Source organism: Pantherophis guttatus, chromosome 18, assembly GCF_059756535.1.
Source record: "Pantherophis guttatus breed Tessera chromosome 18, ASM5975653v1, whole genome shotgun sequence".
NCBI classification, from domain to species: Eukaryota; Metazoa; Chordata; class Lepidosauria; order Squamata; family Colubridae; genus Pantherophis; species Pantherophis guttatus.
Window position 1 is genome coordinate 10,820,290 of NC_142080.1, and position 13,590 is coordinate 10,833,879.

The 13,590-nt window shown below is 50.4% G+C and overlaps 1 protein-coding gene across 4 annotated transcripts; it reads right to left on the reverse strand.

Annotated features, from left to right (window-relative positions):
- Window positions 1-3,708: 3,708 nt before the first annotated feature.
- On the reverse strand, window positions 3,709-13,158 carry LOC117657578 (uncharacterized). 4 transcript variants are annotated; one of them, XR_015730454.1, is made up of 4 exons: window positions 12,809-13,158; window positions 9,882-10,878; window positions 7,963-8,025; window positions 3,709-6,948 (listed from the first exon to the last, which is right to left on the reverse strand). XR_015730454.1 is itself a non-coding variant. In XM_087881265.1 (3 exons), exon 2 carries the CDS (start codon window positions 10,851-10,853, stop codon window positions 9,903-9,905), a length of 951 nt encoding a protein of 316 aa, XP_087737391.1. In that variant the 5' UTR covers window positions 10,854-10,878; window positions 12,809-13,158; the 3' UTR covers window positions 7,390-8,037; window positions 9,882-9,902. The 4 variants fall into 4 exon arrangements, 2 of the variants coding, with proteins under 2 accessions (XP_087737391.1, XP_087737392.1); XR_015730455.1 differs by having other exon boundaries at window positions 6,624-6,948; window positions 7,963-8,037; XM_087881265.1 differs by lacking the exon at window positions 3,709-6,948 and having other exon boundaries at window positions 7,390-8,037.
- Window positions 13,159-13,590: the final 432 nt, after the last annotated feature.

Below are 13,590 nucleotides of genomic sequence, written 5' to 3' on the forward strand. Positions count from 1 at the left end.
AAGATTCCTTGGGTTGTTTTCATACTTTTTCATCTACAGATAGTCCTGGACTTAAAACCACAAATTACGACTGGAACTCCCATTGCTAAACAGGGTTGGGATAAATTACAGTAGTGGCCAAAATTGTGGAAACCTTTTGGGAAAAGTGTTTTTGAGGTTTGATGGCTAATAACACCAGTTTTTTTGGAGTTTCATGATAATCCTATTCCACTGCTGGAATGGCCTGGGAATAGCCCAGACCTTCACCCAATTGAAAAATCTATGGAGCCGACTAAAAATACTGGTTAGTCAGAAGCGATCCAGCAATAAAACCCAGTTAATAGAAGCCATCATTCAATCTTGGTTTCACATGATAACAGCTGCAGAACTCAAAGACTTGGTTCCCTCCATGGGAAGACGTTGTAAGGCCGTCATTCATGCTAAAAGTTACCCAACAAAGTATTAACTGACATAGTGATAATTTCTCTATATCTCATTTTTTTCTATGGTGATCGTTTTTGTATATCCTGTTTTTTCTACGTGTTTCACTTTTCTTCTTTATACGGTAACTGCTATTCTGATAGCAAATCCTTCATAAAAGTTATTGCATTACCTTCTTGATTAAATTATCTTTCCATTGATATATAATTTTATGATACTACCAAAAAAAAGTGGTGTAATTAGCTAGTTTTAGAAAATACACTTTTCCCAAAAGGTTTCCAGAGTTTTGGCCACTACTGCATAATATTTCCTTGCACCTGTTGTATCGGATTCACACAACTCCATGGCGGTGTGAGGATTCTGAAAGTTGCAGACTCAGCATATTTGAGGGAACTTGGATGGAGAAGGTGGCTACTCAGAGCCACCCAATTTTTTCAGTATAATCCTCAAACTATTTTCAATAAAGCTTAATAATGCTTAATGAAGTGTTTCTTAACCTTGGCAACTTTAAGAAGGTGGACTTCAACTCCCAGAATTCCCCAGTCAGTCACACCGGCTGGGGAATGCTGGGAATTGAAGTCCACAAGTCTTAAAGTTGCCAACTTTGGAGAATCCTGTTCTAGAACAGTGTTTTTTCAAACTCGATAAGTTGTGCAGACTTCAACTCCCAGCATTCCTCTGGCTAGCTGGGGAATTCTGGGAGTTGAAATTCACCAATCGTAAAGTTGCCACAAATTCAAAATTCAGGCAACTGACTTGTATTTATGACGGTTGCAGTGTCCTGGGGGTCTCATGATTCCCCCTTTGCGACCTTCTGGCAAGCAAAACCAAGGGAGATGCCGGATTCACTTAACAACCGTGTCACTAACTTAATTGCATTGATTCACTTAACAACTGTGGCAAGAAAGGTTGCAAAACTCACTGAACAATCGTCTCACTTAGCAACAGAAATGTTGGGCTCCGTTGTGGTCATAAATCAAGGATTACCTGTGTGTGGGGAGTTAATTGCCTCTACTTAATTAATTCTTGCTGTAAAAAGATGTTCTTTAAATGACTTTTCATCAAAACAGTTAAGGTGTTAAGCGGTTTACCACTGGAATATTGCTCCAACAATATTTCCATTAAAGATTTGGAGGAAGAGACGGAGAGAATCTGTATCAAATCCGCAAAAGTCAGAAAATTAGGCGAGATAACAAATGCCCTAGAAGATAAGAAATAAAATGCAAAATGATCTTATTAGGGTAGGCTGAAACCTAAACACACTGTAAAAAAGATGTGGAGACTCTAGAAAGAGTGCAGAGAAGAGCAACCAGGATGATGAGGGGACTGGAGGCTCAAACATACGATGAACGGTTGCAGGAACTGAGTTATGTCTAGTCCAGTGAAGAGAAGGACCAGGGGAGACAGGAGAGCATCTTCCAATATTTGAGGGGCTGCCCCAGAGAGGAGGAAGGGGGTCCAGCTATTATCCAAGGGACCCGAATGCAGGACAAGGGATAATGGATGGAAACTGAACAAGGAGAGATTCAACCTAGAAATAAGGAGAAATTTCCTGACAGAGAACAATCAACCCATGGAACAAAAGTTGCATTCAGAAGTTGTGGGAGCTTCATCCTTAAGAGGCTTTCAAGAAGAGACTGGACTGCCATCTGTCAGAAATGGTGTAGGGCCTCCTGCTTGGGCGGGGGGTTGGACTAGATGACCTACAAGGTCCCTTCCAACTCTGTTAATAGCAATAGCGCTTAGACTTATATACCACTTTACAGTGCTTTACAGCCCTCTCTAAGCAGTTTACAGAGTCAGCCTCTCACCTCCAACAATCTGGGTCCTCATTTTACCCACCTCGGAAGGACGGAAGGCTGAGTCAACCTGGAACCAGTCAGGATTGAACTGCTGGCAGTGGGCAGAGTCAGCAATACTGCATTCTAACCACTGCACCACCATAGCTCTTCTCTCCTTCCTCCCTCCCCTTCCCATTTGGCACTTAGACTTATATACCACTTCATAGTGCTTTTACAGTCTTCTCTAAGTGGTTTACAAAGTCAGCCTCTTGCCCCCCAACAATCTGGGTCCTCATTTTACCCACCTCAGAAGGACAGAAGTCTGAGTCAACCTTGAGCCTGATGAGATTCAAACTGCCAAAATGCAGGCAGCTGGCAGTCAGCAGAAATAGCCTGCAGTACCGCACTTTAACCACTGCGCCACCAAGGCTCATTTTATTTATTTATTTATTTTATTTCGAATTTATATACCGCACCTTCTCTCGAGGGACTCAGGGCGGTGTACGGCCAGATAAAAACATACAATACAAACATTAAAAAAAACAAAAGGATATATATTAATTTGGCCCCAATTTAAGATAACAAACCAATTAAAAATTAAAAATGTGTTAAAAAAAATGTTAAGCCATAATCTGTCAATCTAACAGCAACAAATGCAGTTTTTTTTTAATTTTGGAAAATGTCTTGCCAGGAAGAGCCTGGGAGCGAGTATCTTCCTGATGAACCGAGGTGTTCTTACATTCACTGGTTGTATCCACACAACACAAGTAACCTGGTTAATATGAATTGTGGGTTTGTGCAATTGCAAGAACCTCATCATACCCATATTTAATCGTATTATCAAGCTTTCAAGAAGAGACTGGCCATTTGTCAGAAACGGTGTAGAATCTCCTGCTTGAGCAGGAGGTTGGACTAGATCAGTGATGACTAACCTTTTTACCATCGTGTGCCAAGAAGGGGGGGGGACGGGGGAAGTTCGCGTACACGTGTGCCCACACCCATAATTCTATGCACCTCGCCCTGCGCATGTGACCCCCCTTCCCCCCACTCCTAGCACACAGTGGCCCAGTAGGCCCGCTTTTCTTTCTCACCTGGCTCCAGATCCTCTCTCTGCATCTGGGGAGGGCGAAAACAGCCTTCCCCACCCCCTCAGCCCATTTCCCAACTTCTGGTTGGACAGGAAATGACTTTTTTGCTGTCCCCAGCCCTCCAGAGATTCCGACGCACGCGCACTGCTGAGCTGGCGTGCCAGGCGACATGGCTCCTTGTGCCACTTGTGGCACACGTGCCAAACGTTCGCCATCACGGGACTAGATGACCTACGAGGTCCCTTCCAACTCTGTTAATCTATAAAGAACAGAAGTTGCCTCAGAAGTTGTGGGAGCTTCATCCCTGGAAGCTTTCAAGAAGAAACTGGACTGCCAAATGGTGTAGTCTCCTGCTTGGGCGGGGGGTTGGACTAGATGACCTACAAGATCCCTTCCAACTGTTATTCTGTTAATGTTCTATGTAACCAGGTTTATTAGATTGTCTGGAGCCTTTTACCTGGTTTGTTTACATCCTGTTTTTCATGGCCTAGTCCTCTAGCAGATGACACGATGTCTGTCTTCCTGTTGCGTCCTCTTTTCGGGGAGGGATCATGTGCCGATCGTTTCCGAATGATGGGAAGAAGCATCCAAATAATATAAAACTTAAAAGGAAAATCAAATAATAAAAGGGACATTGGGAAGAGTTACACCCTCAATGCAAAGTCAGCTAAAAAATACCACCGTTAGATTTAGAAGAATGAGGCAGAAAAACCCATCTTGGAACGACGGAAGGCTGAGTCAGGCTTGAGCCTAGTGAGATCCGAACTGCCAAATTGCAGGCAGCCGGCAATCAGCAGAAGTAGCCTGCAGTACCACAGTCTAACCACTGCGCCATGGTGGCTCATAATGGATTTGGGAAGGGCGAGGATGGATACAGGATGCAAAAACAGTGAGGATTAAAATTCTTTTATTTATTTATTTTTGCCACCAAAAAAGACACTAGGTCTTATTTTCGGAGGGTCTAATTACTGACTTACCTCGGGGCAGCGGCACCGATAGCCCCGCCCAGCAGGAGCCCACTGCCAGCCCACTTCTTCCGAATCGATCCAGAGCTCTGTTATCGGCTACCGAGGGTTTTCTGTAAGGCCTCTGACCACGAAACGGAGGCCGGGGAAGCACCGTGCATGTCCACCCAGAGCCCATTTCTTGGCTGCAGACGGCCTTCCGGAAGGCATGACGGCAAAACAGACCAGGGGCGACGCGCACAAACGACGGCAAGTGGCCACAATAGAAGTAGGACTGCAAGTCGAGACAGTGTCAGAGTGTGCAAGACCCGGTAAGTAGGGGAGCTCCAACCCCCCATCCCCACCCTAGCTTCATTTTTACCCGTGCGCCTTGCCCTATCTCTTGCACTTATTTTGGGGGTATTTATTTATTTTATTTATTTATTTATTTATGCAATGTTTTATCTTGGCTGTACACCGCCCTGAGTCCCGCAGGAGAAGGGCGGTACAGAAATAAAATAAAATAAATAAATTTTGGGGGTAGGGCTTATATTGAGCGCATATGTAAAAATCAAGCTAGGACTTACTTTCAGGGTAGGTCATATTTTTGGGGAAACAGTATATTTAATAAAATAAACAAATACGGCTACCTTCCCCAATTCTGTTCTGACCTAGGCTTCCCAAGAGCATGAAGCAGATTCCTTGTCCCGACAAAAACCCCTTTTTATTAAGTTATTTTATTAATTCCTCTCATTCACATCCAGCAAAGTCTTTCAAGGGAGAATTTACAGTCACAGACCTTATCTGGCTTGGAGAGCTGCCAGGCCGATATCTTCAAAACTTGGCAAGGAGTCTCGGAGAGTCACGAACCAATTGTCTCCTGCAAACTCCACTCCCCTTTCGCTCCTCTTTTATTCCCTCTGGGAGGGGCCATTCACCGTCCACCTGTGGCTTTACTCCTGAGTCGCCCCTTGTTCTTTAGCTGTTCCCTTTGTCTGGCAATTCTGTGCATGCGCACACTGGGAACAGGCTCCAGCTGTTCTTCTGCCTCACTGATGTCTGACTCCGAAGGTAGCTGATAACTGTCAGACGGCCCTGGCCCCCTCTCTGCCTCCGACGCAGAGCCCTCATCAGAGCCTTCCCCAGACTCCAGGACTGGCCCATGTTCCTCCCCAACCTCCTCACTGTCCGAATCCGCTGGCGGGCCACAACCAATTCCTGCTTCTTCCTTCCCTTTATGCCAGTCCAGGTCACCTACCCACCAAAAAGGTTGTGATTCAGCAGCTGACGGCTGAAAAACACAGAGCCATCTTTCCCAAAGCGCCATGGTGGAGGTGGCATTTCTCTCAAGGAAGGAAGGGGTAGAAACCATTTTGCACTATAAACCACCTTCCTGTCCTCTGAAAGGAGTCCAGAAGTTTGGGACTTCGGTTCCCAGAATTCCAAGCCAGCTGTCGGTCAGCCTGTCTGGATCTCCAACCTGCAGGTTGTCTTCCAACTTGCGACCATTCGCCTCGTGACCGTTCTAAGTTACAACGGCACTGGAAAAAGTGACTTAGGGTCCCTTATGGTCATGTGATCCAAATCCGGAGGCTTGGCAACTGGCATGGACTTATGACAGTTGTTGCAGTGTCTGTCCCAGGGTCAGGTGACCCCCAAGTCAACGGGGAACAGGGAAACCAGATTTATTTAACAACTAACGTTGCTAATTTAACAAAAGCAGGAATTCCTTTAAAGGCTGCGGCAAGAAAGATCGTAACAGGACAAAATTCACTATAAGCCCTCTCTCACTTAGTAACAAATGCTGGACTGACTCAAGTGTGGTCATAAAGCAAGGACTACCTGTTTGGCCGGATTTTTTAAATAGACTTATATACCGCTTTACAGTGCCTTTCCAGCCCTCTCTAAGCGGTTTACAGAGTCAGCCTCTTGCACCCTACAATCTGGGTCACCTCATTTTACCGACCTCGGAAGGATGGAAGGCTGAGTCAACCTTGAGCTGGTCAGGATCGAACTGCTGGCTGTGGGCAGAGTTAGTCTGCAATACTGTATTCTAACAGAAAGGAAGGGAGGGAGGGAGGGAGGGAGGGAGGGAGGAAGGAAGGAAGGAAGGAAGGAAGGAAGGAAGGAAGGAAGGAAGGAAGGAAGGAAAATAGCACTTAGACTTATATCCCGCTTCACAGTGTTTTACAGCCCTCTCTAAGCGGTTTACAGAGTCAGCATATTACTCCCCCAACAATCCGGGTCCTCATTTTACCCACCTCGGAAGGATGGAAGGCTGAGTCAACCTTGAGCCCGGCGAGATTCAACTTGCCAAATTGCAGGCAGCCAGCAGAAGTAGCCTGCAGTACCGCACTCTAACCACTGCGCCACCGTGGCTCATAATGGATTTGGGAAGGGCGAGGATGGATACAGGATGCAAAACCAGCCATCCCAACTGTTGGGGGAAGATCTGTAACTCAGAACTGAACCGTTGGATTGTGGTGTTCTCCGAGAACATCAAGAACCCGAGAACGGCCATTTTCAGAACACCATGTTCTGTGTTTTCCGGTGCCTATTTTAAGAATGTGACAGAAGGACAGGATATTTTTCCCTTGGGTAGATGAAGCAGCTTCTTGTCAGCAGATCATAAGGCGCCGGGTGGTTTCGGATCAGCTCTGCCTGCTTGGAAGATGGGGGGGGCCCTCCAAAATTCCTGGCTTCTTCCAGAAACAGCTGTCCACAGAGAAAGAGAAATCAATGAGGGGGAGGGGGGGAACAGGGTTAAACAGCATCAGTGGCCTGCCAGTGTTCGGTTAGTCTCAAAGCCAAAAGCGACGGAATCCGGCAATTCGCACAAGACCACGGCTTCGGATTGCGCAACGGTTCGGCTGACTTTCACGGCCGGGGAGGGAGGGTTAGTGGCGAGAGCATCCCCCTGGCGGGAAAGGAGGCGGTGGTGCAGAGGGCCGTCTTTCTGGAAAGCGAAGGAGGGGGGAGGAAGGCGGCGGAGGCGGTGGGAGCACGCAAAAGGTGTGTGCACCACGCGGCCCAAATCCGGATCCTTCCGTCCCATGCAGACAAGGAGTGGGCAGCAGGCGGTAGAGGTGAAGTCGGATCGAGGAGGCGAGGAAGGGGCGATTGCAACGCGCATTTTGACGAGGCGGACGCGAGAGGTTCTGTGAAAGCCGTTTAATCGTTCACATCTCAAAAACCAGCGGGGGAGGGAAGCGAACAAATTGCTGCCAACAACCCCATTTTGTTTTAACCGGTTTTACAAAATTAAAACGAGAACAAATCAACGGGGGAAAAAAAAAAAGAAACGATATCGATCGAACCAGGGAGCACCCAAGAATATAGCAAAGCAAAAAAAAAAAAACCCCAAAAAGCCTGGTTTAGAGAGGCCGGCATCGTGGCGGCGGCGGTGGCGGCAGGGAATCGAAGCTTAGCACGCAAAACACACAGCAAGCAAAGATTGGAGCTGGCGGAAGGGGGGAGCCGTTGTGTGCAAAGGTTGTGCGGCATTCCGGGCCGGAAGGGAAGAGTTCGGAAAAAACCAAGACAACGGACAACACCGTCTTCGGCCCCATCGCAGTTTCGCAAGGCGGGGTTGGCGTGGCAGTTCTTCGACCGGATCGGATCGAAACGTGGGCGGGGGGGGGGAGGAAAAAAGGAAAGGAAGAGAAAGGAGATGGGGAGGTGGGTGGGGGGAAGGAAAGGGAGGGACACACAAAATGCAGCATCACCAACCTTGGAAGTCAGTGCTCGGCTGGTCGGCCAGGAGGCATCGCTCCGAGTCTGCCCAGGAAGAGCCTGCAAAGAAATCTACATAGTTTAAGGGGTACGTTAGGAATCGCACGACACCTGTATCGACCCCAGAAATTGCACCTGTCTGCCTGGTTGCTTGTGGGATACCACAGGGGGGGGGAAGAACAAGAGGGGAGAATCTAGGGCAGTGATAACTAACCTTTTTGCCATCACGTGCCAAAAGCGGGGGTAGCGCGTGGAGGTCGTCCATAATTTAATGCGCCCCACACATGTGCGCACACCTCCCCCCCCACTTTTAACATGTGATGGTACCGTGGGCCCGTTTTTCACCCTCCCCAGGCTCCAGAGGCTTTCTAGGAGCCTAGGGAGGGCAAAAACAGCCTTCCCACCCACCCCAGAGGCCCTCCGGAGGCGGGAAACAGCCCATTTCCCAACTTCCGGCGGGACCGGAAGGTCCAAAAATCTGCTGGCCAGCGCATGCATGCACGCTGGAGCTGAGCTACGGCAATGCTCGCGTGCCCACTGATATGGCTGTGTGTGCCACCTGTGGCACCTGTGCCGTAAGTTTGCCATCATGGATCTAGGGTCTTCTATAAACAAATGAACTACACTGCTCCCCAGACAGGACCTGTTCTCACAACTTACAACCACTCCTTTAGTGACCGTTCGAACGTTACAAGGGCACTGAAAAAAACCTGACTTATGACTGGTTTTCAAACGCCCGTTGCAGCATCCCCAGAGTCCCGTGATCAAAATCCCAGTTCTTGGCATCTGGCCTGTATTTATGATGGTTACAGATATGACGGTTACAGTATCCGGCCTATATTTAGGATGGTTTAGAGCAGGGTTCTCCAACCTTGGCAACTTTAAGCCTGGCGGACTTCAACTCCCAGAATTCTTTGCTGGCTGAGGAATTCTGGGAGTTGAAGTCCGCCAGGCTTAAAGTTGCCAAGGTTGGAGAACCCTGTGTAGAGTATTTATGACCGCCATTTCCAACCATCCCAGCCGGCTTCCAACAAGCAAAGTCAACGGGGAAAGCCAATTTCAACTGAATGACCGCATGATTTCTTTTTTAACAACCGCAGTGGCCAACATGGTTGTAAAATGGGGCACAGCTCATTTAACTACCTTGCTTAGTTGTGGGATTTTGGGACTCGATTGGGGTTGTACGTCGAGGACTCCCAGGCTTGGGGAGAAGTGGTTGAAATAGCAGTGTGATATCTTTTAGACCAGGGTTTTCCAACCATGGCAACTTTAAGACTTGTGGACTTCAACTCCCAGAATTCCTCAGCTAGCTTTCTGGGAGTTGAAGTCCACAAGTCTTAAAGCAAAACTGGCTGAGGAATTCTGGGACCTGAAGTCCACAAGTCTTAAAGTTGCCAAGGTTAGAGACCCCTGTTCTAGACAGAACCTGCTTTCCCACCTTCAGAAAAAGCAGATGGACACCAATACAGACCTACAAGCAGGTATAAACAAACTGCCTTGTGGGGCCCTTTGCTGCATTGACTAGATCAGAGGTCCCCAACTCCCGGGCCGCAACCCACTCCTGGGCCTTGAACCGTTTGGAACCAGGACACAGGAGTGGCAGGCGGGCGTGTGCGCGCATCCCCATTTGCGTGAGCAGAAAGCAAGCGCAACGCACGTCGCTGCATTTGCGCGAGCGGAGGACGTGTGCGCCTGCCGTTTCCACAAATGGAGTTTCGTGCACGCTCGCGTGCTCGCCCCACCACTTGCACGGAAACTCTGGTTCACAAAACCGGGAAGGTTGGGAAATCAGCTGTGCTGATTTCGCGTCTTTTATTTCTTACCCGCAAAAACAGGAACCGTCTCCCTCGCTCCCTCCCGCCTCCCTCGCTCCCTTCCCTGCACCCCCATGCAACTGAGCATCTCTGGACACTTACAACTGGAAGGGTGCAGCGCCCTCAGAACGTCTGGGCGTACTGGTCAGCGTAAGCACTGGCGTACCTCTCATAGTACTCCGCCACATTGTAGGCAGTTCCTAGACTGTACTGAGAGTACGTCGCAGCAGCCGAAGCGGCGGCGTACCCAGGTTGGCTGTAGGCTTGGCTGTACGTCTGGTTCGCTGCAGCCATTGCTGCGGCAGCGGCCGCTGCAGCCGCCACGGCAGCATAGGGGTCAGTGTATTGGGCCACTACGGCAGTAGGGGTAGATGTCCTCCGCCCCACGGGGCTCCTTTCTCTGTAGGCAGCTGGGGCCGAGGGTAGGGCTCGGTCATACGCTGCTCGGGCTCGGTCGTACAGCTCGTACGCGTACTGATCACAATACTCCCGATCGTACCAGCCACGGGCACAGTAGGGCGAATAGGTGGCCGGTGCAGTGGGCACGCGTCCCCTGGAGAAGTAGTAGCTTGATGTCGGGGTTGCTGGAGTGGGCACCGAGGCCCCTTTGGTGGCCCGGAGGGAACTATTACTCTTGGAAAGGGTGACAAAAATTTTCTGATCCTCCAGCGGGGTGTCGTTGAGGTGCAAGATGGCGTCCATGGCTTCCCGCTCTTTGGCCATGTGGACGAAGGCGAAGTTCTTGACAATGTCGCACTCCACCACTTTGCCAAAGCGCTCGAAGAGTTGGCGGATTTGGGCGGTGGTGGCCTTGGCCGAGACGTTCCCCACGTAGATCTTGGTGGCGTTGCGGATCTTGGAGGTGGCGTATTCCACGGTCAAGTGGGTCCCGTAGAACTCGCTCTTGTGCAGGGTGCTGATGGCCTGGTGGGCCTCGTCTTCCTTCTCCATGTGGACGAAGGCAAAGTTCTTCAAAATGTCGCACTCGTTGACTTGGCCGTACTGCTCAAACAGCTTCCGCAGCTCTTCGGCTGTGACCAAAGGAGAAAGCCCCCCAACAAAGATCTTGACCATGGTGGACCCCACCTGCCAGGAATCCCTTGGAAGAAAGGAAGGAAGAAGAGGAGGAAAAGAGTGAATCCAAAGACCTTCAGACATTACGCTTATCCCTGGTCTGTTGAACAAGACTGTCCCCACCCAAAGCTGGTTTGTTTTGATCTTGGTTAGGGGTGGTTGTGTTGCCTTCGTTTGGTCTACTGGTCTCTTTTGGCTTGTTCAGGGTGTTGTACAAACCGAGAAAACGGGTTAATTCAGTCCTCATGTGTTGTGTGAACTGGGCCATTCCTTTCCCAACCCATTTTATCGCAAGCTGGTAGACACCATTTTGGTGTCATCCCATTTAATGGCTTTTAGGAAGCTGCCAATCATCCAATCCATCATTTAACTGCACCTTGTCTATGAGTCCATGCAGTTCCATCATCATCAGCTGTAACTACACATATTAAAGGCAGTCCTTGACTTATAACCATTCATTCAGCAGTCTGAAGTTACGACAGCCCCCCAAAAATGACTGGTCCTCAGACTTACAAACCATTATGGCAGCATCTATTCTGGGAGTGAAGTTCACTCACTTTAAAGGATGCTGGCTGAGGAATTCTGGGAGCTGAAGTCCACCCATCTTAAAGCTTGCTGGATGGGGGATTCTGGGAGTTGAAGTCCACCCATCTTAAAGCATGCTGGCTGGGGGATTCTGGGAGTTGAAGTCCACCCATCTTAAAGCTTGCTGGATGGGGAATTCTGGGAGTTGAAGTCCACCCATCTTAAAGCATGCTGGCTGGGGGATTCTGGGAGTGGAAGTCCACCCCTCTTAAAGCATGCTGGCTGGGGAATTCTGGGAGTTGAAGTCCACCCATCTTAAAGCATGCTGGCTGGGGGATTCTGGGAGTTGAAGTCCACCCCTCTTAAAGCATGCTGGCTGGGGAATTCTGGGAGTTGAAGTCCACCCATCTTAAAGCTTGCTGGCTGGGGAATTCTGGGAGTTGAAGTCCACCCATCTTAAAGCTTGCTGGCTGGGGGATTCTGGGATTTGAAGTCCAGCCATCTTAAAGCTTGCTGGCTGGGGAATTCTGGGAGTCGAAGTCCATCCATCTTAAAGCATGCTGGCTGGGGAATTCTGGGAGTCGAAGTCCATCCATCTTAAAGCATGCTGGCTGGGGAATTCTGGGAGTCGAAGTCCATCCATCTTAAAGCATGCTGGCTGGGGAATTCTGGGAGTCGAAGTCCATCCATCTTAAAGCATGCTGGCTGGGGGATTCTGGGAGTCGAAGTCCACACCACTTCAACTTGCCAAGATTGAGGGACCCTGCACTAGACCACCTCCACCGGCTGTGTGTGTGTGTGCCCATAACATACAGAATCCCAATGATGGGGAGTCATCCCCCTGACCCTCAACCCAAAAAAACAAACTCCATTTTACAGCCCTTTCACATCTGGGTCCAACTTAGCCCAAGGACCCCCCCCTCCTCCCCAGATGTCCCTCCCTCCCCTCCCAGCTCCCCCTCCCCCGCTTTTTTCAACCTCCTCCTCTTGTCCTCCTCCTCCTCCCCCCTCCCTTCCTCACCAGCTGCTTGGCCATCCATCCTCCCCCCCCCCACCCTCCTGGCTGAGGATGATGGGATCCCAAGTCGGCCTTGTCCGGAGGGGCCAAGACCCCTTACTCCACGCTTTCCAACTTTGCTTTGAAAGGCGGCTGGGGGGGGGAGGGGAAGGGGGCGATTGCAAAGAGGGGAGGGGGCGATGCATGCAGCGCGGGGGGGTTGGGGGAGAGGGGAAGATGGGTCCCGCAGTCCCCGGAGCCAAGCTCGGTTGCAAGGTCGGGATTGCACCGGAGGACGCCAGGCCCGATGTGGGACCATTTGCAAAAAGAGGAGGGGGGGAGGGAATGAGTGGGTGGGCGGGCGGCCTTTTGCACCATTGCAGCATCAATGCATGCAAGCCCCCCTCCCCACCTCCCACCCCCCCCAACTCACCGGCTTGGATTCCTCCTCGTGCAATGCAAAGACCCCCGCCCTTTTTTTTCCTCTTTCTCTCTCTCTCCTTCCTTTTTTTCCCTTTCTTTCTTTCTTTCTCTCTCTTTTTTTTCTTCCTTCCCCTCCTCCGTCTGCCTTAACCTCCCGGCCGGGCTTTGGGCTACAGTGAAGCTGCCTAAGACTGCGCCATGTTGGGCTCTTTCGGGCTCACGTGATTGGGGGGGTAGGTGGGGGGTGGGCGAGGACAGGCCCGTCCCCCCCCTCCTCCTTCTCCCCCCCTCCTTTAAGCCAGGCCGAGGAGGCGTTCTCACGACCAGAAGTGGACGCGCGTTGTGCACGTGGGAACGGCTGCGGGGGGGGAGAGGAGGAGGGGGAGAAGGGTGGGGTGGGGGGGTTTGCAAGGGAGGGGGTCAATGCTCCCCCCCCAAGGAGAGACTCCCTTTTGAGTGGGGGGTCTGGAGTGGAGGGAAGGAGAGGAGAGGCGGATTTTTGGTTCGGTTTGGCTGCTGCATCGACCTGGGATGGGGGCAATGGGAAGCTTTCAAGAAGAGGCTGGACCGCCACCTGTCAGAAATGTTAGTTGGGTGGGGGGGGTTGGACTAGATGACCTCCAAGGTCCCTTCCAACTCTGTCAATCTGTTAAGTAATCGGCATGGCTGGTCTGGTGAAGAGAAGGACCAGGGGAGACAGGAGAGCATCTTCCAGTATTTGAGGGGCTGCCCCAGAGAGGAGGAAGGGGGTCCAGCTATTTTCCAAAGCACCTGAAGGCCAGACAAGGAAGA

What these genes read in the sequence shown, in the direction of transcription:
- LOC117657578 (XM_087881265.1), bottom strand. Translation starts at nt 10,853, where the DNA reads ATGGTCAAGATCTTTGTTGGGGGGCTTTCTCCTTTGGTCACAGCCGAA.